The 25,658-nt window shown below is 33.5% G+C and overlaps 1 protein-coding gene across 1 annotated transcript in view; it reads left to right on the forward strand.

Annotated features, from left to right (window-relative positions):
• Nucleotides 1–211: 211 nt before the first annotated feature.
• The window catches only part of LOC114655842 (basic salivary proline-rich protein 1-like), a 29,885-nt gene continuing 4,438 nt past the window's right edge, over nucleotides 212–25,658 (forward strand). The window contains exons 1-19 of the mRNA XM_028807113.2: nucleotides 212–281; nucleotides 628–672; nucleotides 2,017–2,073; nucleotides 3,467–3,538; nucleotides 6,223–6,273; nucleotides 6,510–6,578; nucleotides 7,330–7,404; nucleotides 7,855–7,914; nucleotides 9,182–9,253; nucleotides 9,384–9,440; nucleotides 10,564–10,635; nucleotides 15,015–15,071; nucleotides 15,894–15,959; nucleotides 17,263–17,310; nucleotides 19,543–19,611; nucleotides 20,137–20,169; nucleotides 21,292–21,354; nucleotides 21,790–21,843; nucleotides 21,928–21,984. Of these exons, the coding sequence (XP_028662946.1) occupies nucleotides 228–281; nucleotides 628–672; nucleotides 2,017–2,073; nucleotides 3,467–3,538; nucleotides 6,223–6,273; nucleotides 6,510–6,578; nucleotides 7,330–7,404; nucleotides 7,855–7,914; nucleotides 9,182–9,253; nucleotides 9,384–9,440; nucleotides 10,564–10,635; nucleotides 15,015–15,071; nucleotides 15,894–15,959; nucleotides 17,263–17,310; nucleotides 19,543–19,611; nucleotides 20,137–20,169; nucleotides 21,292–21,354; nucleotides 21,790–21,843; nucleotides 21,928–21,984 (1,131 nt within the window). The 5' untranslated portion in view covers nucleotides 212–227. The remainder of the gene's footprint in view (nucleotides 282–627; nucleotides 673–2,016; nucleotides 2,074–3,466; nucleotides 3,539–6,222; nucleotides 6,274–6,509; nucleotides 6,579–7,329; nucleotides 7,405–7,854; nucleotides 7,915–9,181; nucleotides 9,254–9,383; nucleotides 9,441–10,563; nucleotides 10,636–15,014; nucleotides 15,072–15,893; nucleotides 15,960–17,262; nucleotides 17,311–19,542; nucleotides 19,612–20,136; nucleotides 20,170–21,291; nucleotides 21,355–21,789; nucleotides 21,844–21,927; nucleotides 21,985–25,658) is intronic.

Below are 25,658 nucleotides of genomic sequence, written 5' to 3' on the forward strand. Positions count from 1 at the left end.
ATTTTCTGTTGTAATCTGTTAATATGTTAAAAGGGAAGCCCATTAAGAAAAGATTTTTAGTAATAACCAAGAGGCACTTCTAGAAATTGGACTGTTAACTCAGACTGAGGTCAATCAACATTTACACATTTGGAAGTGAGAGACTTTTATGTATTTAACACACATTTTTTCATTATACAAGAATAATGCATATCTGCTTTTCTCCTGCAGATAAATTTCCTCTCAAAATGAAGACTCTGGGTTTCATTTTATGTTGTCTGGGTGTCATTTTTGCAGCACCGGTAAGTTGTTTGGTTTGATCACTGACATCAGTCAATATATACTGAAATGTTTGCTCTTTTGGAGTGTCTCTGCTTAATAAAGTGGTCATCATGATGTTCATGGTGTTCAGTCAAATGATGAGATATTATATCTTAGCACTGACTATATGTGTAAGGTATAGTTTTTATCTTCTTATATATTGTGTGGCTCCAAAAGTTACCAGCATGCTTTATGTACAATTTGATAAAAGGTTAAGGCTGGGTTTTATTGTTCACACACTAAGTCATTCACTGTTACAACAGTAGTTTTCATTTATTTTAGTTTCATTGTTCCATGTTTTACTATGTTTTTTTTTTTTTTGCACAGACTCCCAAGGAACAAAGTGCTGCTGGACCACCCAGTATAGAAATAGTAAGATTTTTATTCCTTACGTAGAATATAACTGAAATTAATGGCCAAGTATCATAAGCTTCTTTATGTGATTTCTGCTTGAGGTGTTGACTTTTAGTATTTCCAAAGTAGGCCCAATTGGCTAAGGATGGAGACATATATATTTGTTTCTAAAAATTGTGCTCAGACAGAGGTGTTTTTTTATGGCCTCTTTTCCTTTCCTCATTTGTCAGCTGGTCACATATGATATTGCTTTATGATTATTTTTTCACCGTCTGTGTTAATATTGTATATTAATACTGAAATTTGCATTTGCAGTGAACCTATGCTTTATTTATTTTTCTTAATTCTAAAATGTTATTTAGTTATTTTTTAATCACATGCTGCTAGTTTGTGGTTTAAGTGTATTATATAAATAATTTAAATAACTAACATTGCCAGGATATTGTAATGCCTGCAGTAAGGTAAAGAGATATACCAAAGCAACGTTGCAATGGAAACCCACAGTTGGAACTGTCCTGCTTATTTGGAAAAGCTATAGTTGACTGAGGCTTGGTAGACAACTCAACTGATTACAACAAAATATTAGATAAACAGGAAGAAAAAGACAGTCACATGTAATCAAAATATAGAAACAAGTGCTAAGGAAAACTTTAAGCAAAAAAAAAAAAGAAAAAACATCAGAAGCCAAAAAGGCTAAGATTTCACTGAGAACCTGAATATACTAAATTTCAAGACTGATCAATACGCTGTACCTAAGTGTGTTTTTAAATTATGGATGATTGTTGATCAATTCCTGGGACACATTCTCCCATAGATCTCATTGCCAAGTGAAATACCACATTTGGAAATGAAAGGAGAGCTCTTCTTCTTTAAAATATCACAGAATATTACATCCCCAGTAAAATGTTGATATTAGTAATATTTGTCAAAATGGATGAACGCATACACTCCCGTAATGCAACAAAGCAAGAAAAGCATGATTATGTCAATCAATCTACCCATGACATTACTGTTTCAGCTAGCAAGTCTTACTACATGTGATTCATGAGATTTTACAGATGATGTCTTCCCAAAACACTAAACAACAAGTCAGCTATTGTATAACACAGCTATGCAGATCCATAATGTAACTTTCCAATGCGCATTTTATAGGAACCAGCCCTTAATATGAATAAATATGACACAGAAACTGGCCAACTGAGATTTCTGCAGATCATGTGGCACTTTGGAGGTGGCATATCTAGCTAGAATCTGTTTTTGAAAGAACATGTTATCTGGAGAGTTTTCCATAAGACAGCACTTTTCTGTCTTAATAAACAAAATTTGAAATTTCTACATAAACCTTTTACTTTTTTTGCATAGATCATGCCATATGGGTTCCCCAACCAAGCATTTGGAGCTCCCCAACAACCAGAAATGGTAAGATTTTTTTTTTTTTTTTATAATTTTCACATTTGTGTTTGTTTTCCATTATACTACAGACATTTTTGTGTTTTATTTCAGATGCTTTAACAAAATGGAATTTAAAGATTTGCAAACAGAATTTATTTTTAGTCACATATTGAACCATTAATAATATGTAACACTGAAACCACTTTTAAAATAAGTTTGTGATAAAAAAGAAATAATCTAATGTAGATGGTCATTCTGATAAAGAAATCAGATTTCATTAGTTTGCTAGATGTTGCATTTGGTCCTGGAGGACCCTAAGTGAACATACATCTCATTCATTCATTTAGTAAACCTTATTTAAGGCAAATTTAAGGTACTACAGAGCCAGAGCCTTCATCGGCATTATCAGAGAAAAAGCTGGGATCGAACCTAAGCGGTGTGTCAGTCTATCATATGGCACACTTCTGCAAGCACCCACACTCACTCCTAATGTACCACAGTTAGCTAACTTAATCTGCATATCTTTGGGGTTTGGAGAAAATTATCAGTATAAAAACAAGTGGTGTACACATAGGAAGAATGTGTAAACTCCATATAGTCAGTGACAAGACTACGTGTCTAACATCCTTTCATTTTCACTTTTGTTAATTGTGCTCTAGCATTTTGAGAATCCCTCAGTGCACAACTATTGGCATGGCTGCATTGCATTATCAGTTTATTTTATTGCAAACAGCAAAAAGACGAAAACAATGTCATTTTAAGTTCTTTTGTTCAATCTAACTTATTGTCAGTTCAACAGTGACTAGCAGACAGTTTTTTCACACTAAATAATACATTCAAACTAACTTATAGTAACTTAATTACCACTTCAGTGTGCTTTTATGACACTTGCCTTAAAGAAAAAAAAAATCCTGTCACATAAATGAATGTATGACTTTGATCTCTTGTCACATGCCATGATATATCAAAACAGACATGTGCAAATGTATTTATTTATTTATTTTTGCTTATCATCATATTAAGTGCATTAGACAGAAAGCCGATGCGCATGAGAAAATCACTTCTGTCTCCTCTCCTTAGATACAGGTCAAGTACAGCTTTCACTCTGCCAAATGTATCTTTTAGATGGCAAAAAGAAGCCTCTTTGCTTTGTCTGACAGTGTAATGTCACTGTGTGACAGTAGTGAGGAATAGTTCACCATCTTGTCACCTGAATAAAACACCACTCAACAAAAAAAATAATAAATCCTTGGCACCGCATTCATAAATCCTTGGTACTGCATTCCACCTGAATGAAACTTGAAGAGATGTAGCTATCAAGATACAGTAAAAAAGAAGCAGGAAAAAAGTACATTTCCTCTTGGCAAAGGGCTTTCTTAAAAATAAAACAAAATGGTGCTATTTCCTTTTTCTTTTTTAGAATCAACATAATCCTGTTTTACCAGAATTACAGCTCCCTCATGTTCCTTCTGGGCCAGTTAGCATTGAAATTGTAAGTATTCAAAAAATTGTTATCTCATATATGGTTTAGCACCAATATAAAACATTCATGTGAGGAATTACTGTGTCAGAATATTGTGCTTTGAACTTGCAAAAGCTGAACTAAAACAGGTTTAGGGCGGTGTTCATTTTAGTGCATATTAGAGTTGATATACTACTACTATGAATTGTAAAGGTACTTCAGCCATTTTCTTGGGTCAGTTACATAAAATGTGGCTTGGATCAGGTTAGATTGAGAACTTTGAGAGTTTCAGGGATTAGAATTGAATTAATATGGATGTTGGGTAAACTCAGGTTCTTAGAATGGGCAATCTACAGTGATGAGTTTATAAATACAGTATATCTTTGATTTTATGCTTTTTTAAAATTCATTTTTGTTTTGTAACAACATTTCCAATATCACCTTAGTGAGATTCTTATGGCTGCTGATTCCAGCACCTACATTATTTATTTTTCTGCAATTCATTAGAATCCAGTTAGTTCATCATGTCAGGGTTTAAATACTAATTATGTTTACTGCAGACATGGTAACCTTCAGGTTAGCAGGCCCATATTGACTACCACTTTGCCTTATGCAAATCAATACCCTAGTTATGAGCTTTTAAACATCTATTTGTGCACTGAATGCAAATTACACAAGGTCCTTGCAACGACAGTAGGAGGGAAAATCTCTGGAAACGCTGTATTAAGTTTCATGAAAGCAGTATTTTACATGATGTACTCTACATTGGATATTTTGCGTGACCACTCACATCTTAGATCAATTAAAGACGTAGCAGTTTGTTATGTTTTATTTAGTTTTCCATGGCATGGTGAAACAGATTAAGATCCTGTTCCTAAAACAGAAATCAATTCAGGGCCCAGACATGAGCAATACAGAGTTTGCATGCTCTACCTCACATTTTACACTAACTATTCTGGTTCCTTCCACATTGTACATTATGCTATTTGGAAGTCCAAATTCTTTAAAATTGTTTGGTCTAGCATTTTTGTTTACATGAGCAAATGTTCTATCCATTCTAGGTTTTTTGCATTGGGCACAAAATGGTTCCATATGGTACAAGAACATGGGTGGATTTAACTTTTTTTTTTCTAAAAGTTTTTGTTGTGTATCTAAAGAATACTTATGACCAAATCCAAACAAATTTTACTTCTTTAGGCTGTCAGCTATTTTCCAGCTAATCCAGGTTACCAATTGTCCCTATACCCTAACCCTAACCTTATTATTGTTATTATAATTATTATTATTATTATTGATTGTCCTTTACATAAAGAAATTTCATGATCAAGGCACGTTACAATTTTTATTTGTTTTTCTTGAGGAACATTTCACAAATTCTTAACAATTAGAGCACAGTAGTTAGGTTCACAGGATGAATCAGAGATGGGAAACTAACTGCCTTATAGTTTACTTACTTAGCCACTGCACCACACTACCTGCATATTAAAGCAAATTTCATTTATAATTGTAGAAATTTGCATTTAGCATTTACATTTGTTTTATGTTTATCAAGATTTAACTTATTTTATGTAAACTATAACAATTTATCAGTCATGCAGGAGCCTATATAAAATTTCTGCAGCTGATTTTCTCTTTCACTTCATCTCCTTCAGATTAGAGTGCAAAGATATTCATAAACAAGTGCGAGAAAGTCCACTTGTAAAGTAATGAATCTAATTTTCATTCTCACTCCATCTTTCTCTGCATTTCTTTGAGACTAATATCAGCTCACACTCCCAATCATAGTGTGCAGCATCTTGTACAGTGCCTTGACACACATGTATCATGACTTGCTTTGTGGTCTGAACCCTAAACACTCCCTTCTGTTTAAGGGAGTGTTAATGGTTTACAGTCATACAATGTCAATTTGGCCTTAGACAATCCTCCTTACTCCTGGAAACACCGGTGTTTAAGGGTTAAACAAGGGTAACATGAGATGTAATCATAGGATCTTTTCAAGATGTGAAATATACTATAAGTCCTATAGTTAAAGAAAAAATATTAAACAGAGTGGTCATCATTTTTAAAGTTTTAGAAGGTAAATATTTGAGTAAATTCTAGGGTCTAAAGGCAGAGAAAACAACTGCTATTCCACCATGCTACCCAAATATTTGAACAAAGTGGATCATAATAGTTGTGGGGAAAAAAAACCTTGAACAAAGAAGAATCAATGAAGACATTTTTAATATACAGTTTTTTAGAAAATTAATTGGCATTTGATATACAAAAAAGGTACTCTCCTGCAATAACACTGGAAACACTTACAGGTTTCTAATGTAATGGTAAGTGTTTTAGGTGCACTATCTGCTACTGTTTTCAAATAATATATTGATACCATATACAGTATGTATAATAAAGGTAACGTGGTGGGCTGGTGCCCTGCCCAGGATTTGTTCCTGCCTTGCGCCCTGTGTTGGCTGGGATTGGCTCCAGCAGACCCCCGTGACCCTGTGTTAGGATGTAGTGGGTTGGATAATGGATGGATGAATGGATAATTAAGGTAGAGATAATTTATTCTTATGGTATTTAAAATTGTCTATATTAATCTTTCAGATTAATGCAATTCCAAACACATTCTATGTAAACATTTACTTTAATTTTCATATCAATTTTCCTAAATAATCTCTTATTTTATATATAATGCAAGATACTCAAACTCACATTGTTGCTTGTAGGTTTATCCTTATGGATACAATGGCCAGAAATTTGGACTACCACAGTCTCCAGTAAGTGCCCAATTTTCCTCTGCTGGCAATTTATCCTGTATCATAGAAAGAATAAAAATTAAAGAGACAATGAGAACGGTAACTAACCTATTGTATGCCAGGCTGCAAAGTTATCAGTGGGTAGGATGTCACCTGTCACTTTAGCCTAGATTTTGCATTAAGTTTATAAGATATTACATAATAAAATTACACAAAAGGGTAAAAGTATCTTTAGTCTTTCTTTTTCTGTCCCACAGGTTTTTTCTTCTCGAGGATATATTAAACCAAAAGTGCCAAAGCCTGCTGGCAAAGAAAGCAATGAAGTAGTAAGTGTTGCTGCGCAGTGTTACAGTACCTCTTAAATATTTTTAGATAAGGTATTGTCAAGACTGACCTCACAAGTAATAAAGTTTGGTAATTGCAGTGGAGGCAGAATATGTTTAAGAATGGCAGCAAACAATTATTATACTCTTCTTACAGTAATGAATGTTGCTATAGGCATTTTCCTCATCTTTTCTTTACATCATGATGCACTTAGACAGTTAGTGTTAACTCTGTTGAAACAAACTAAGTCATTTGGCTGAAACTGTAGGGAATTCTATGAACTGCAAAGTACATTTAACTTCTTACAGTGTGGATTTGTGGAAAGCCTGAATAATAAATCCACTGGGTATACCAATGAGTAGATCAGCCTGGATGTTGTTCCCAAGTTGATTCTCTGCCTGCTGTCCTGTAAAAAAAATCTCTTATATGTATTATTTAATTATATGGGTAATACCAGATAAGCTCCTGAAGTTTATTGAAATATCTGCATTTATAGCATATTCACCAGGATAACTCATTAATGCAGATTGCTTGGGATGACAATGAATTATATATTATAAATATATTTATTTTCTTTTAAACTAATTTATTTATTGAATAGAGTAAGAAATGAATAAAATCACATTTAAAAAATGAATGCCTCACAGCATTCTGTGCAAACTACTCTGACACAATGTTCTCCAAATGTAATTGTCGTATGGTTTACAGTATGCATACAACAAGACGTAAAAGGCGATTCTGCTTCTTTTGTAGAAGGCAAATACTGATGATGCCAAACCCGACGCACCTCAAGAGCAACAGGCTCCTGGAGCACCAAGCCTTGAAATTGTAAGCCCTTTTAGTTTTTTGTTTGGGTCAAGACCAAAATTAAACTGAAAATATCTACCAAGGTTAAAATATACAATTCATTAACTTTTTTTTTGTTCCAGAATAAGCCATAATACTGCTTGATGTTTTTTATTTGCTCAACAGTTTCAAAAACTAAAAGTCTAAGAATATGAGGAAATTGATAATCAGGAAATGACTGTTTAACTATTAAATGTCCCAGGTTTCTATCCAAAAATGCTAAAAATGTCAGGTTATTTATTAAAACAACATGACTATATAATTTGCTACAAACTTTATCTGCTCTTTTTATAGGTTTTAAATAAGGCATTTTCAGTTCTTTTGTAATAAAAAATGAAGTACCGGTATATAGGATCATTAAAAAAGTGCCTACAATTCACATTGCACAAAGAATTTTAACTTCACAATTAAAACAACTCATTTTTTGTTTAGATGGTTCCATTTGAATTTGTAAACCAAGCATTTGGACCTCACCACCCACAGCAAGGATTTGTAAGTATGAAAGATTAGGAGGTTTCAATTTGTGTTTGTCTTTTTTTGAACATATTGCTTTTAACAAAGTATGCAGCAACTTTCTTTGAGCAATGTTAGACAAAAATAACTAGTAAAATTATGCATTCCATTGTATCAATAAAAATATTCACACCTTTTCATTTTTCCAATTTTTTTGTATTATCATTTTGAATTTTAATATATGCATGTTTTTACATTCAATAAGCAAAAAGAACTCTGAGGTCTCAATGTGAAAGCTAAATTCTACATTTAATGTAATAATTTTAACTTAATCATAAACTGGCAACAGCAGATTCCATTACTATCTCCATGCTCCTAATTGCTGTCCAGAGTTAATATTTGGTTGCTCCATCTTGGAAAGAAATAATAGCTACAAAAAGTACTTTATTCCACAGCCTCTAAGTGTGTTTCTTCCACCTGTAATAGTATCAAATAATTTTAGTGACATACTATAAAAAAGTCAGAATATATTGTGGATGGACAGATGGGATGTGAACATTTACTATTAAGTAATGGATTTTTTTTCTGAGAATGTTTGCCAAAGGAGCTGTTAAAGATTTCAGTAATGCTAGAGATCACAAAATTTAAGTGTTTCCAATAGGCATGAAGAAAGTTTTAAATCCTACTACAGTTGTTAGGAAACAGTTTAATAAAAACAATCAAACAAACAAATATATACTGTATGTGAAAAACAAATTAACAGAAAACAAAGGCTTCTACACATTCAAACTCTACCACTTGCCCACTAGCATTCTGTAGTTAAGAAGACATTACTGGAGCATGGACAACTTCTCCAATCTCAGCCAAAGAGAACTAATTCCACTACTGTTACCATTGTCCTTATATATTAACATGGAGGCCACATTCAGCTAATTATTTTACTTATAATCACAATAGTTTGAATATTTAGGTATAACATATATACAGTATTTTGTTTTCATTTGGTCATTACTGTGATTTTTTTGTCCTGATGATCAGTGGCAACATATTTTAATACATAACTAATTTCAACCACAAAACAATGGGGAAAAATGCAGAACAGGAGTGGTGAAGCCCCTATAAAATAAGCTCATAGATTTTGTTCATGTGTACATTATATAAGATATTAAAATGATTAGTGTAAGAAAGAAAGAAAGAAAGAAAGAAAGAAAGAAAGAAAGAAAGAAAGAAAGAAAGAAAGAAAGAATGGCTTTTCTGATCATATAGATTTGCTAATACCACTCTGTGGCCATATTTTTTCCTTCAGAACAACCCAGATGGCCCAATTCATCAGTTAGCACAACTGCAAGCTGGGGGACATCCTGTCAGCATAGAACTTGTAAGTTTACAAAATTGTTCTTGTCACTTTTAAAATTAGAATAAGGATTATAGTGTACATCTACATACTGAGCAATGCAAGCTTTCATATTTTTTTCATTGTTGTTACAATTACACTTATTCCAACATAGATGTATCCTTATGGATTCTCTGGACAAGCATTTGGAGTTCCACAACAGCCAGCGATGGTACGTCTCTTCTTGTGATATACAGCTACTTTATAAAAAAAAATAAAGTAACACTTTAGTTTAGGTTCTACGAAAATGTACTATTATGTACATTTTAACTTAACACTTAATATAACACTTAAAAAGCATCAATAAAGTTTTTATTCATCTCTCCAGTGTGACCTACTAACAAAACATCACTTTGGAGTGGTCTGATTTGGCATAACTGAGACACATTTCTCTTGATATTACATATTTAGTGTAAAACTTGTGAATTCTTCATATTCATAAGTTTTTTTTTACCAGCATTTCAATATGAAACACTGAACAGAGATGAATAATATATCTAGTGTAGTTTTATAACTATTATGAAGACCAAAAAAAGCCTTTCATAAGATGCATTACATAGATGCATTTTTACAGTACCTGAAATGTTACCAAAAATATGTTTTCCTAGTTCCACAAATGCATTTCTTCTATTAAATGCTTTTTGTCAATTTCAGCATTTGATTTTACATTTTCATTTTTTACATGAGCTGGCTACTATTAGGTTCTCTGTGGGGTTCAGATTAGAATGATATGGTATTTCCTCATATCCATTAATGTAGTACTTTTATGCTTACTCACCAAAGTGTAAAATGAACATGTCTGACTAGGGTATAAAATACTTGGCAAAGGCAGAGGGGAGTTCAGTCATTCTGGAGAAAACTTCCATTAGATATGATACAGTTCTTTCAAAATCAAATGATATGACCTTTCATAAAAGACTGAAGCAATTGAATCTTTCAACACACACAAACACAGCATATGAAAAGACATAAGAAATAATTGAGATATATGCTAGCTGTTCATTTAAAGAATATTATTCAGTAAAGACAAAAGGGTAATGTTGAATGCAAGTTAATAGTAGATTTTCTATAAATGTTAGGAAACATTCCCTCACACAGATGCACAGATGGAATTACTAGCAATGCCAATGGAGACCTTAAGTTATCTCTGTTGTATGGAGCCCACTAGGTACATAATATATACTGGTGAAAAATGCCCAGGTGGATAACTGATTAAGTGCAGTGCCACAACAGAGGTTTTGTCCAAAACTAAGAAAATGCATTCAAGGGAATATTTTTTTAAACCTTTATTTCAGAGAAATCCTGCTGCTGCTATTCCTCAAATGCCTAGTCAGCATGCACCCACTGGACCTGTTAGTATTGAACTGGTAAGTTCTGTATGTATATGCTTTATTTGCATAAAAGAGGAAAAATCCATAAATGAACATTTTATGTATTTTCTATCAATATTTCAGCAGTAAGAGTTTAATGTAGCTTGTTTCATATTTAACCTTATTTAAGTTTGTACAATTAAATGCTATGATTCATTTACTTGTCACTAACAAATAGTTATGTTTATGGGAAAACTTAAAAACAATGAACAAATAAATAAGCAAGACTATATATGAAGCTGCATTTGACAAAGGTTTCCATATGGTTCAAAATAGTCTAAATGTAGCTACCAAATAAGACATTCTGGCACTGGTCCACAGTCCATGTCTTCATTTTTAAAGATTTTAGTGAAATTCAAAGCACAAAATAAAGAAAAATTCACACAAAAAGTAGAGAAAAAAGTTCACAATACACACAAAAAGAAAAGGGAAAGTTATATTCTTCTTAAATAATTACCGTATATACTCAGGTATAAGTTGGGTCTTGAAACCTGAAAAATTGATTATAAAATCAGACCCCTACTTATACGCCCACTCAAAAATATGACACTTAATTTTTTTTTTTTACATCTTCTTGCTTCCTCCAATCTCGCACCAATTTCTCAGACACATTGAATTTTGTTGCAGCAGCACAGTTACCAATTTCTTTTGCCGCTTCAACAACTTTTTATTTAAAACCAGCTTCATATTTTCTTTTGATCGAATGCTCCTTCGTAGATAAGGGATGCTCTTACGATAAAGGTTTATGAGGATGTGAGATACAAAAAACACAAAACAGTGCAAACATCAGTTCTTAATAGTTCAGGTGTTACCACGTGGTCACGTAGGCACAATACATAGGAAAAAAAAGGCAGTGTGCTCCATGGTTACTCTCTCAGGTGGGCGTTAGCATATCATAGTCTCTTGGACCAACAGGGTAAGTTTTCTGCATTTGACGTATGCAACCAACATTATAAAATACCAGCAGTTATACGGTAAACTCAAGCCCTGGTTTATCTGCGGAAGAACTTAAACGCGAGTATATATGGTAGGTTACATTCCTTATGGTTTCTATGTATTGTTCTATGCAACGTTCTAGACAACTATCAGTCTATCTATCTATCCATCAGTCTGACCATTCATGTTTCTTCTAGCTGTCTAACTTCAATCTAAGGGCTACTCTGAAGATTATGAACATTCGATTTTCTATAACTTATACTGGGTTAAACTGAATCTTCCATTATCTATGTTAAGCTATAATATATTCAAGTTCAAGCTAAGTAGACTAAAGAAAATTTACCACTAAGCTTAACTTAAAGGATTTGAATCTTACAATATGCATTGTAAAAAGGTAATGGAAAGAGGAAGTCATATGTTCCCTAATTTGCACTTTTGGGACTTCTCTTCTTCTTAGAATGATAGGGATGAATGAAACCTTTATCACGAGAGAAAACTGGTATTTTCAGAATAAGTAAATGTGGCAAGTTGCTCGTAACAAGTATTTTTAATGCAACCAGTTTGGTTCAGTAGCTAACATGATAGACTGTTGCCAACATTCACTAAGTAAGTGACCCTGAACAAATCTTTTTGCTAGTTCATATATATTTACACATTTGCACCCTTGCGATTTCTAAGTCACAATCGAATAAAGCATCAGCTAATATAATAAAATGACATAGTACAGCGGGCAGTCCAAAGACATGCAGGTTCGGTGCATTGGCGATTTTAAATTGTCCCTAGTGTGTGCTTGGTGTGTGTGTGTGTGTGTGTGTGTGTGTGTGTGTGTGTGTGTGCGCATCCTGCAGTGGGCTGGCGCCCTGCCCGGGGTTTGTTTTCTGCCTTGCGCCCTGTGTTGGCTGGGATTGGCTCCAGCAGACCCCCATGACCCTGTAGTTAGGATATGGATGGATGGATGGACATAGTGCAGCTTTGTTTGTTACAATATAAATCTATATTTAACAGTGTACCATGCTGTACAGAATCTTCAAAAACCTACTCTAAATGCTAAAAATTTTTAACTATAAGCAAAACCCAGATATTCTGGATTTTTCCATTTTTTTTGCTGGGATATTATCTGAAAGGATTCTTTACTGCAGTGACAGACTCATCAAACCAGGAAAGCATGTATCCATTTTTTATTATAAATGCCACTTTGTTAAATCAACTGAGGCTAGAATCAAAACACATAGCATAGATGCAGTATATTTACCAGAATATCTCTAATAAAATGTAGTTGTTGGTTCTTTCAAAAGAAATAAAGAATATGCCTTAGGTATTTGAAATAGGGGTCGGGAACAGAGAAACTTCACAGTTTGTTAGACCATTAATTAAATGTTGATTGTATGCAGATCTGCTGGACTTTGCATGTTCCTCCAGTGTCTATACAGAATTTTTACTAGGCACTTCCATATTCCAACAAATATGCATATTCAGTTAACTGCTTAAATCTAAATTAGCCTGGTAAAAGTGAGTGTAGGTTTGTATATGGTCCTGTATAGTTTGCTTTTGTAGGTTTAGAAAAGAGGTGAATAAATTAAACTTCCAAGACAGGTATTTGCACCAAACAGTGCCTCATATAATAAACGATGTTTTTGTATTCTGCTATCTTTCCTAGTAAATTATCTGACCTCCCTGCCCACAGCTCATTCCATTACAGCCTTTAACATTTCTAATTTAATTATTGCAAACCTCTGTGTATTGAATCTTTTGTGTGTTCAAAGAATAAATTGTGCATGAAGTCAAATAATTTAATCTCTTAGCTTGCAGAAATTGCAGAAATTTTGGTATGTTCAGTCTAGTTTTCACTATGTGTCTGTTTAAAGATTATTAGAAATGAGATCATTTTATTTTTTCTATGTGGTCTTATAAATGAGTTCTGAAACATTGCGGGTGGCTGAAGTGAGTAAACAGTCATCATGCAAGATCTGGATGGTTGAGATATTTATAACATAGTCATAATGAGAAAGATGGCTTGAACAGGTACCACTTAATTTCTTTACTTTCCAGAAGGACAGTATGCTGCATCACCACTCATCTATATATAACATATAACCAAAAACGAAAACAAATGTAACACAATGTATTGTGCCTTTTTCAAGTTTATTTATGTCAAATCCACTTTCTGGTTTCATGTGTATATATTTAACTGCTCTAGTTAAAACCTTTGCACAAGTATTTATTCCCCCAATAGTATTACACATGAAGAAGTTTCCAATTAGTTATGCACATTAAACAGTGCATTTAATACAAAGTTAATATTTCACTCAAACCACCAGTCCTTAAACTAAATACGTTTTTGATCAAAGAGATTAAATATTAAAATTTAATTTTCTGTTTAATAATCCTACTCATTGAGATTTTATTTGTTGCAAACACATTTGGTTCAAATTACCACGGTGCACTTACCCTGTTATTAAAGGTGACAGAGTGGTTCTTCAGAGCAATGCCAAAGAGGAATCATTTTTGGTTCCCAAAATACTCATCCACATGAAGATTCCAAAATAGATTCATAATAGATTTAATGCAGTAAACACCCATAGATGGCAATAAACCTGTGAAATACCAATGGGTCATAATTTTAATAGGACTCTGGCTACATGCAATGACATAGGCCAACTCCAGGTCTTCTTCATTCATTTGTGTCCTGCTAGGTAGCCTACCAAAAATTAAAGATTTAGTTTTTTTTCTGCGTATTAGAAAATCTTTCAAAGCACAAATAACAAACTTCATATGCAGAGAACCCTTCCCAGAATGAAATGGTGCTGTGCTTTGTCAAGCAATGGTTCTACAAGGAATCACGTAACCCAGTAAAGAACTATATAGTTACATTAAAGAACCAGTATTTTTAAGAGTGTAGGTGGCTTTATATGTTACTGTATGTTGGTATACTTTTCACCCATTTTTCTTTGCCAGATTGCTTATTGCTGGTTATTGAGGGTGGTAGATTTCTTAAATTTGACAAGTGTTCTGTCAATTTCACATTGCATTTTAAATTTGGTTATTCTAGCATATGCTAGTTTTCCTTCCACCATCACTTTTATTCTTGTTCTTTGAATCATTATACTGGTGAAAGAAAAATTGTTGCTGTTTTGTTCTTTTTGTTTGGTAAAAAACCTTGTGATGTTAAAGTAAACAATTTATAGTATAAAACAATGTTGATTGATTGGGTCAGCATGTATAAAGCAAAGATTACGTAGATTGATAAAGTTGTTCTCTTGCCGTATGTTCACTGTTAGTGAAATGTAAAAAATTATATGTTAAAATTCAAGTTATTAATGCTATAAGCTCAGCATAATTAGGGTAACAGTATAAAACTGTATGTAATTACAGCTGGAAAGATTATTCTTCCTTTCTTTACTATTTCCAGTAGTTGTTGAATGTCTATATTTTCATTTCAGCTGTACCCATACACACATCCAGGGCAGAATTTTGGACCTCCACAAAACCCATCATCTGTAAGTTTCACTCTTGCTACTTTATCATTTATTTTAGTACCAGCGAGTTACTAATACCAGGATAAGACAGCTGATTATCACCAGGAAAAGTATAATTATAACTACTCTTACTTGCCACAACTTCTACTAATTATATTGTAAAGTATATACCGGGACAATGTGTCTCCAACACTTAAAGTCAAATAATGGATAGATGCCTCTGTAACTAATTTTGTTTGAGGTGAAAGTGTTGCTGTTGATGTGAAAATAATTACTTGGGAAAGTAATAATAGATGAGGAGAATCTCTACTCTTTTCTCTATGATTTTCTCTTTTATTATGAATGTGTAAGAATAAATGGAAGTACAAGTAAAACATGGAAAATCAATGCCCTAATAGATCTTAGCTGTGATTTTAGGGAACATTTGTAGCAGTGCGGATTTCATTCACTTTAAAAAAAAATACAATACCTGACTTCTTGTCTTTCATTTTGATAATCTATTGCAGTTTTACTGTAGTTTAAACTGTGCTGTAGCCCATCACACCTTCTAATTATTTTCTAATTAATCTCTTGATAGTGGGTGACATCTTATACCCTATGGATTAAGCCACATGATAAGAACTATTGTTACATTTCTTGTAGATTCAAGAATAATGTATCTTTTCTTAACACTTTAGACACTTCTAGGATTTTACAGGCAGAAACCTGCTTTGTTAGGAGACTCCATATTTTTTGGGTCTACAGTAATTTCACCAGACTGATTTAAATGTTATCTTTTCTCATTATCAAAGCTCTAAGGTTCTACAATATAATTATTAATATTTAATTTTTATTTTTTACTAGCCACATCATCCACCATCCCAAACACCTCAAAAAACTGGACCTGGAGGACCTGCCAGTATTGAAATTGTGAGGCTTTATAGTCACTAGTTTCATTTTGCAACAGTTCGTTGGTAAATGCTTTTTAAGCAAGGGTTACTATTCCTGACAGAATTTATTATCACCTCAGTACCCCTGATAATTTGAAAAGTTGCCCTTCACAGTCAATGAATTACTTGAATTTCTAGACAGTATGACATAGGGGCTAATACACTAGAATTTCCTATACAATCTGCCATAACTGTGTAAACTGGTATTAATCAGTTAACTTATCTATGCCTCAGTTATTAAATATATATACACCAATCGTCCACAACATTAAAACCACTGACAGGTGAAGTGAACAACATTGATTATCTTATTACAATGGCACATGTCAAGGTATGGGATCTATTAGGCAAGAAGCAAACACTCAGTTCTTGAAAGTGATGTGTTGCAGATAGGAAAAATAGGCAAGCATAAAGATCTGAGTGACTTTGACAACTGTGATGGATAGATGACTGGGTCAGAGCAACTAGTGAACCGTCAACAGATTCATTGATGCGCATGGGTGATGAAGGCCAGCCCATCTGGTCCAGTCTCACAGAGGAGCTACTGAGGATACAAATGGCTGAAAAACTTAGTGCTGGCCATGAGAAAAAGGTGCAGCTTGCTGTGTATGGGGCTGCATTCTGATCCATGTCCACCACTGAAAGCGCCTGCAATGTGAATGTTAGAACTGGACCATGTAGCAATGAAAAAAACATGGCCTGGTCTGAGGAATCATATTTTCTTTTAAATCATGTGGACAGGTGCCAACATGGCCACCAAATTACCCAGATCTCAATCTGATCGAGCATCTGTGGGATTTGCAAGAAAAACACATCCAATCTATGCAGGCCCCACTTCTGGACTTACAAAACTTAAAAGTTTTGCTGGTAATGAATTGGTGCCAGATAACACAGGACATCATCAGAGGTCTTGTGGAGTCCATACCTTGATGGGTCAGAGCTCTTTTTGTTGCATGACAGGAACCTACACAATATTAGGCAGGTGGTTTTAATGCTGTAGCTGATCGGTGTATATAATATAACTGTTTTTATTGCACCTTCTGATGGTGATCATTTTTGAAAAATGATATTTCAAATTTTAATTTGATTTTTTTAATTCTATTCCACCAATCATTCGTCAAAACCTATTCTACTCATTTAAGAACAGATTACAGAATAATAACTATTTAAAATTAAGGCATTGAAACAGCTACAGTATACTACTGAGAGCATTTTTAAAAAAATGTATCAAAATTACTGTTTTGCTCTGTTCTCCTTAAGTATACATGCTCATAATTTTGCAGATTGTTCCTTATGGACTTCCAAATCAAGGCTTTGGCCATCATGCCTCTGTAAGTATTTTTAAATTTTATTTTACTAACAACACCATCATGACAATACGTTAGTAAGGAGTTGTTGCATAATAGGTGTCCGTCAGGTTTAGGAGGTCACTTCATTCTGGGTCTATTAACTTTTTGTTCTACAATACATTTTTCTACTCTGTTCAAAATTTAGAACCCTCTTTGAAAACAGAATAATGGCAGTGCACAAGCAGCTGCACTTGCAAGCAATCATCCTGACAATTGCATAAACTGAAAAAGCTGTATAAAAACTCCTACAAAAGAAGGAGGAGGAAGATCAATCCACTATGGAATAGTTAGTTTACATACCTAATTAGTATTAAGCATTAATAGCCTAGTGGCATCATCATTTTATCAATGTGTAATATGATTAACATCCATAAATTTGACTCTGTTATATTTGAAATCGGAAACAGCATCCCTAAGTCTGTTCAGAATGAAACTTTTTGACTTTTCCTACATCACCCCAATTAACAAACAGCAAAAAATGTGTACTGCTTCTAAAAATATTTTAGCTTGTCATGTGCTTCAGGATTAGTTTTGACCCAGCACTGATTTTAGTGGATTTTCCACTGCATTTAGGGTAGTTTGTTCATCATCTTTGCAGTCTAGAATTGTGAATTCTTTTATTTAGTAAAGTACCCTAACTTTACAAAAAACAAAAAAAGATTCAAAATGTCATATTTTTATGGCCACTAAACATTTTGATCACTGCCTTGTCCTTTGGGTCAATTTTAACCCACCATTTACTTTAGTGATTTTATTCCTCGTTTACGGTACTTTGTTTTTTCAAAACCCATGAAACGTCATGTAAATGTCATCTTTTCTAAAACTTAGAATAATTGGTACTACAGGTTCAGATGGACCATCAATATAAAATAGGTTCTGGGTGAAAAATGTACCAACCACAGCATCAAAAAAAGAGCGCTAGAATTACAGTCAGAAAGACCATTTGAAGAAATTGTAATGCAAGATTAACATGCATGTTGTTAATTGATAGGAATTGAGGTGGTAGTGGGGTTTCTTTTGTGCTCTGTTATACTATATGTGTAAACATCAAATGTTCCAATATCAACATTATTTGTATGTGCTTGCTTGCATGATCTCAGTAAATAACTTTTGTATCTTCAAGAAAGAATAAAGGTACCAGATTTTTGGATTATATAACTATAATACTAAAAGCTTTGCTATAAACAAATTTCTATTCTGTTCACTTTGTGTTATATATTTAAATAAATCTTATTTTAACACATTACACTTTTCTATACTGTGTATCAATGGTTAATGACATCCTTCACTGCACAATCCCAAATATTGATTGTAGGTTTTTAGCTTTATTTGTTCAAAACAGCTTTAACCCTAATGTAAGACAAAAATGGACATCTACTATTACTATAGTTGAAGACTGTTAAATGACTGAACATTCATGGTAAATGTTCAGTTGCTCACCTTTAAAATGAATAATTGTCCAGCATGCAGACATCCCTTCTGCCTATTAAGGCTATGTCACATTAGTTTTTCTAGCAGTTTACAGTCATAGCTCTTACATAATCTTAGTGAGTTGGAGGTAGTGAAGTGTCCCGTGAAACACCACCAACTCACTCTGATAAAATTAAACAGATTTGATTAAACAGGTTTGTGTGCTTGAGCTGACAACCAATGAATGCTCATCTAAAAGCTGAAAGCATTTAATATAGCAACAAGGAATGTGGGTGTTTTGGACCTCACAAACAAAAGAGAAGCTCGTCTGACTGATGTCACTGTTTCTGTACCACGACAGAACAATAAAAAAGAAAAAAATGGGCTAAGATTGAAGCTGAATTGCCATAGACATTAATCATTAATGCATCACCAGCTCTATCACATAGCACCATTATTGGTTGTCAGAAAAAGGGGTGTACATGACTGTACTAGAATTTCAGAACTCGGTCAGTAAATGTGACATTGGCAGCGATTGTCAGTTGTTTCAGTTGGCAAGCTTCAGCAACAAGATCAGCACCTACAGTTGGCAAATCTGATAAACCCCACAACTAGAAGTTGCATTATGTGACATTGGCTTTAGTCTTTTAAATAAAGAGTTTACTGTAGCACTGTTTAAAATTAGGAAGCACTGATATGTAACACTGCTTCCCCAAACCAGTCTTAAAATTTCTATATGATAACTAAAACTTCCTGTACATTTTTGAATGACTGCATCCTGATTTCCTTGTCTATCTATAACAGGTAATTCCATCCCAAGGATTTATCAAACATGAGGTTCCACAGCCCCCTGGTCATCCTAGCCTTGAAATTGTAAGTACTTTATGCTCGTCTCTTGTTTATTACTCACACACTCACTGTATGCGTGACATGCCAGGATTGGTTTATGCTCAAAGGGCTTTGGCAAGACTTAGGGCTTGATAAATCCACAACTTGACAACTGTGAAAGGTTTTATATTATATTATCTACAGTTGAGTCAGAGATTAGATTATTTCAATAGATTAAGGTTTAAATTATGGATTATTTGTTTTGGCAAATGGCAGAACCAGAACCGTTAAATTGGTTATAAAAGTATTGCATCCACTAAGGAGTACACTTGCTGACACCAAGAAGAGCCTTGGCATGTGCCTTAGGCTAACCAAATTCTTTTATTTAAAAAGCCACCTTGGATGGGTTGTTATAGTATGCAACTCTCATCACATAACTAATGATTCTAATATTATCCAACACCGTTTAATGAATATATTTTTGCAATCATAACTTTAAATGGGCTAAATCTGTAAGCTGTTTTATTTTAAATTAACATTTTCAGTAATAATTTCCTTTTCTTTGTTTAGCTGTACCCCTATGGATTTGGAAACCAGCAACAGGTAAAGCAAGTTGCATTGCTTCATCAAAACTGCAATTAGTAATGATCAAAAAAACACATCAAAATATACAACATATTAATAATAAACAAAAAAATAATTAATTAACAACAGTGCTAATGTACAAGTATATATGAAGTCTTTAAATACTACATGAGCAATACACAAAATAATTTTGTGATGTGCAAGCAGTGCAAAACAGACAGGGCTACACCATGTGGATATTACTAGGATTCTTACGAACACATACATTTATATTATGAGTAATGAAATAAAAACTGCACCCCTAGGGCATTCATTGTAAATTTCATTTTGAAAGGTGTTAACAATGGAGATGTGTCTGGCATGATATTATGCGTGATAATCTATATTATTTTCTGCACTGGATGTTATCATTAATAGTATATTTGCATTGCCTGAGCAAATTTGCATTAGATATATGTCGATAAGCACTCTGATCTCCCGACCACACACTTATGTGACAATCATTAAATCCATTAGAACAATATATTGCTAAAAAACACTTCTTCCTATTGTTACAACCATAACATAATGCAGCTATTTTAATAATCTGTTTTTTTGGTGTAATAAAAGGATGGTGTGCAAACTTAAATACATACTTAGGTACCACATACCATTATAATTATTTTTACCTCATTTCTTTCTCAGAGGTCATTTGAAATATTCTATCAACCCCTGCACATACCTTAAAGCTCATGGAAATGCATTAACTTATAAAATAAAAATTAGGATTTATGAGTGATGAAGTAGATTTATTCATTCTAATCTCATGGAAAGTGTTATGTCAAGATATTTTAGAGATACAAATTATATTGTTTTGTATATTTATTTTTAGAGACAATCTAAATGAGAATATCTATAAAAAAAATATGTTACAAATCAGAATCGAAACTGTATGATACATGGTACGAGCAGATTTAAATCTAAAGATGAATGAAAAGTAGATCAAAAACAAAAGCTACTGTAAAGCAATATAGGACAAATACTGTTTTCTCTTTGTATAATACATTCCAGTAATGAACACCCATACCAGCAGAATGTCTGTGACTTTTGCAAGAATGCACTTGGACTTTTGTTTTGATTTTTTCCATTTGCCCTTCCCAGATGTTTCCATTTGGAAAGATACCACAGACCATGACACAGATGGTGGACCAACAGAACCAGAATGTAAGGAAACTTGCCAGGAATCAAATCATAATTTTGTGTTTCCATAATCTACGTGTTACTTTATGTACTTTATAATAACAAACACCATATTTAAAGATATTCAGGGGCTTGAATAATTAAATAATATAGAGTGTTAGTATATACATACTCCATCTTGACAGCAGTGAATGAAAGGACTATCTAGCCCAGCATTAAGACAATATTTCAAATACATGTTATAGCATTTTCAGCATCTTTCCAACTATCCATTGCCTGTTTGATATTAAAATTTCCATATTAGTATCCATTAGATTAAGTATTATTTTGAAAATTCTCATTTGTGCAAAATAAGAAATTATGCCTTTTTCTTGTTTATTGGCAGGTAAATCTCATATTTAATTTCATATGTTTATGAAATCTTAAACATAATTTAATATTTAATCTTCACTCCAACAGGGATTCTCTTCCTTTGCAAATTCTCCTAAAGACCCAACCGTAGAGAACATTAACGTAAGTAAATTATTCAAGAAAGACCTTCAACATTTGATGAATTTAGACTTGTTTTATTTAACAAGATCAATATTTCCTCTTCAGGCGGGTGGAGTGGCAAATCTTGAAGACCCTAAAAAGCCAGCACAGTCCAGCCCAAAAGTAAGCCACCTGTTTTTTTTTGTTTCAGGTTTGTCATGCATTGCTATACAAAAAAGTGCTTGCAGTTATCACATTGATTTCCGTACATAAACCAGTTAATAAGTCCAGTGCACATAGTTCAATAAACTTTTCACAAGTACTTTATATTATGTCCTTCCTAGTGTTCACTTTATAAAGTAATAAAATAAATAGTGTAAATCATTTTTAATATACACAGCAGTGAAGGTAAGAAGAAGAAGATGGTAAGAAGAAACCAGAAATTGAAGTGACATAGACTAAGCTTCAAGAGGTATAAGGAGACTCTCACAGATATTATATGAGTGTCATATACATAACATATGTACATTACATTGTGCATAATATTTTAATGGCATGCTTAATTTCTCTTAGTTGACAATAAAACTTTTATTCTTAAAGTTTTAAATAGATAAGTGTGATTCTGTTTAGCTGAATAATGCCTATCTTCATGCATGACGAGCTACATGATTAAATCATGCAGGCTCTTCACTTTTAGGATGTAATCCACTAAAACGAAATTCAAGCCATAAGGAAAAGTGACTGATAATGTGCATGCCCCAGATTAATTAGAAGAAAAAAAGGAAATTATTTCTATATCTTAATCTATGAGATGTCAAATTGGTTATAATGTACATTCTTAGAAAACTGAAAAAATTAAGGGATAGCATCCCTCCACATTTGTACTGTTGACGTCTGGTTACATCATATAGGGTTTCACTGTTTTTGGATGCAATAATTTAGCAGACTTTTTTTTTATTGCCTACATTAAAAAACTAAAATTTTATTAATTATTCAAACTACTATATATTCATTCTAGGAAATTAGCAAGGTGTCTGCAAATCTTTAATGCAAATAATCCAGCCTTAAAATACAACAGAATTGTCATTTTCATTATACTTCAATGAAAACAGAAATTTGCCCAGCAAGCAGAATAGCATCAGTCAATACTGAAAGCAGAGTAATACCTTATTTATGAGGTGTTAAAACAGCATAAAGGCATTATGTGCGATGCTAATAACAACCGAGAGAAAATGACATTATTATTTTTTTTTTATATAATTTTATTAATTTTATTGTAGTCATTCATACAAATCGATCAATTTTTACAAAAAATAGGATTGAAAAACAAGTCGACCCCCACCCCTGAGAGAGGGAGCATGGCCAACGGTGTAAAACTTAAGGCTTGTAAACATACCTAAATTGATGAGTTTAATAGGCTAGTAGAGATGAATGGAGAAGAAAAAGAAATGCGGAGATAATTGCTTCCTTGGTGCTTTAAGAGCTTATTCTAAAATTGTATTGATTATATCCTGCCAGGTTTTAAAAAAATTCTGTACAGATCCTCTAACTGAATATTTGATTTTTTCCAATTTCAAATAGTATAAAACATCGCTTACTCACTGACTTAAAAGAGGAGAGTTAGGATTCTTCCAGTTTAGCAAAATAAGTCTGCGTGCCAAAAGTGTAGTGAATGTAATCACAGTTTGTTTGTCCTTCTCCACTTTAAACCCATCTGGAAGAACACCAAACACAGCTGTTAATGGGTTAGGAGGGATTGTGATACCAAGGCTATCTGAAAGGCACTTAAAAATTTTGGTCCAAAATGATGTTAATTTGGCGCAGGCGCAAAACATGTGACCCAGTGAGGCTGGGACTTGATTGCAGTGTTGGCAGGTTGGATCTTGCCCTGGAAACATTTTGGACAGTTTTAGGCGAGACAGATGTGCTCGATATATAATTTTGAGTTGAATAATTGCATGCTTTGCGCATATGGAGCTTGAGTGAAGTCTCTGCATTGCTACTTTTCACTCCCTTTCTGATATATTGATTAAGAGATCTTTTTCCCATTGTCCTCTTGGATCTTTGAAAGGGAGGGACTGTAAAATAATTTTATATATTGCAGAGATGGTGTCTAAGTCCTTGAAATTGGACAATATTTTTTTCCAGAATGGATGAGGGTGCAAGATGAGGAAAATCGGGCAGGTTCTGTTTAACAAAGTTCCTAATTTGAAGATAGTGAAAGAAATGTGTAGCTGGAAAGTGGAAAATGACATTAAATGATAAATAAAGTTGAATGGAGGTCTGGTAGCTAAAGGCTTAATAAATAAAACATTTATGTGAATAAGAGGTCACACCTTCATCGTATCTACTTGTAATACACTTCATCTTAACAGAGGAAGAAAGAGATATATCCAGTACTCTGTGACTGTTAGTATTTTAATATTCTTTCATATGTTCTAATAAAATTTACTTAATAAGTAATGAATTGGCTTATTAGAAGAAAGTTTAGCTTTAGTCTTTATTATCAACAACAAGAACTAAATCTTTTTGTTTATTTTCAAATTTGTTCTTTTTTATTTTTTTCCATTATACTTACTGTTTGCTTTTAAGCAAACTAGGTAGAGAAAGGAGCCTAGGTCATCTTTGTTGAAAAATTAAGTAGCTTAGAACAAATAAATGGGAATCAATATAGGTACAAATACAATATGGAGACTTCTAAATTTAAGTGGGCATGATTTCTCCTGTCTTCAGCATGTCATAAAAAATGTATAATGCATATAATTACAGTTTTGTTTTTTTACCATTCTAGAGTACCAATCATAGGGTGGCACGGTAGCACAGTGGGTAGCGCTGCTGCCTTGCAGTTCAGAGACCCGGGTTTGCTTCCCAGGTCCTCCCTGTGTGGAGTTTGCATGTTCTCCCCATGTCTGCGTGGGTTTCCTCCGGGTGCTCCGGTTTCCTCCCACAGTCCAAAGACATGCAGGTTAGGTGCGTTGGCGATTCTAAATTGTCCCTAGTGTGTGCTTGGTGTGTGTGTGTGTGTGTGCCCTGCGGTGGGCTGGCACCCTGCCCGGGGTTTGTTTCCTGCCTTGCGCCCTGTGTTGGCTGGGATTGGCTCCAGCAGTCCCCCATGACCCTGTGTTAGGGTATAGCGGGTTGGATAATGGATGGATGGATGGAGTACCAATCATAATTTGAAACATTTATTTACATGGTACATTTTCATACAGAAGGCATACCACAAAGATTTTTACAAGAAATAAAGAATTAAAATTACAAAACAAAAGATAAATAAATACATATACATACTGAACACAATATGAATAAACAATTGGTAACAGAAATGTAAGAGTCATTAAGTATAGCTTAAATAACTTAATAAAACTCAGTTTTTAGGTCTCTAATGATTATATGGTAAAAGATAGAGTCTGATGCTATGGTAATGGAGGAGAAAAAATCAAAATCTCAAGCTGATGTGATGCTGGAGGAAATAAACCACTAGGGGTTCCAAGGTTAAAAGGCCGCCCATCCTGCACTGGAAATTCTGCAAAACATAAATGTGATAAAAAGTGATAAAGTAAATCATTATTGCCATCTTTGCAGTGTCCTAGAAGATTAGATGTAATATGAACATCCACATTCCATGAAGCATCAAAGGCAGCTGCAGAATTATTGGAGTAGGAGGCACCCTCAGAAAACTAGCAAAGATAACAGAGAAAAGTAGTGGTTAGTGACTGGTGCAAATCTATTCAATACGTAATATCGTTCAACAATTTTGCAACAAAAAGAAATGATGATAAACCTAAATTAAAGAAGAGCAAATTTACATTTTTATTTTAATATTTCCTAGTTTTAGCCCAGCATATCTCCATTGG

Source organism: Erpetoichthys calabaricus, chromosome 8 (genome assembly GCF_900747795.2).
Source record: "Erpetoichthys calabaricus chromosome 8, fErpCal1.3, whole genome shotgun sequence".
Classification (NCBI taxonomy): Eukaryota; Metazoa; Chordata; class Cladistia; order Polypteriformes; family Polypteridae; genus Erpetoichthys; species Erpetoichthys calabaricus.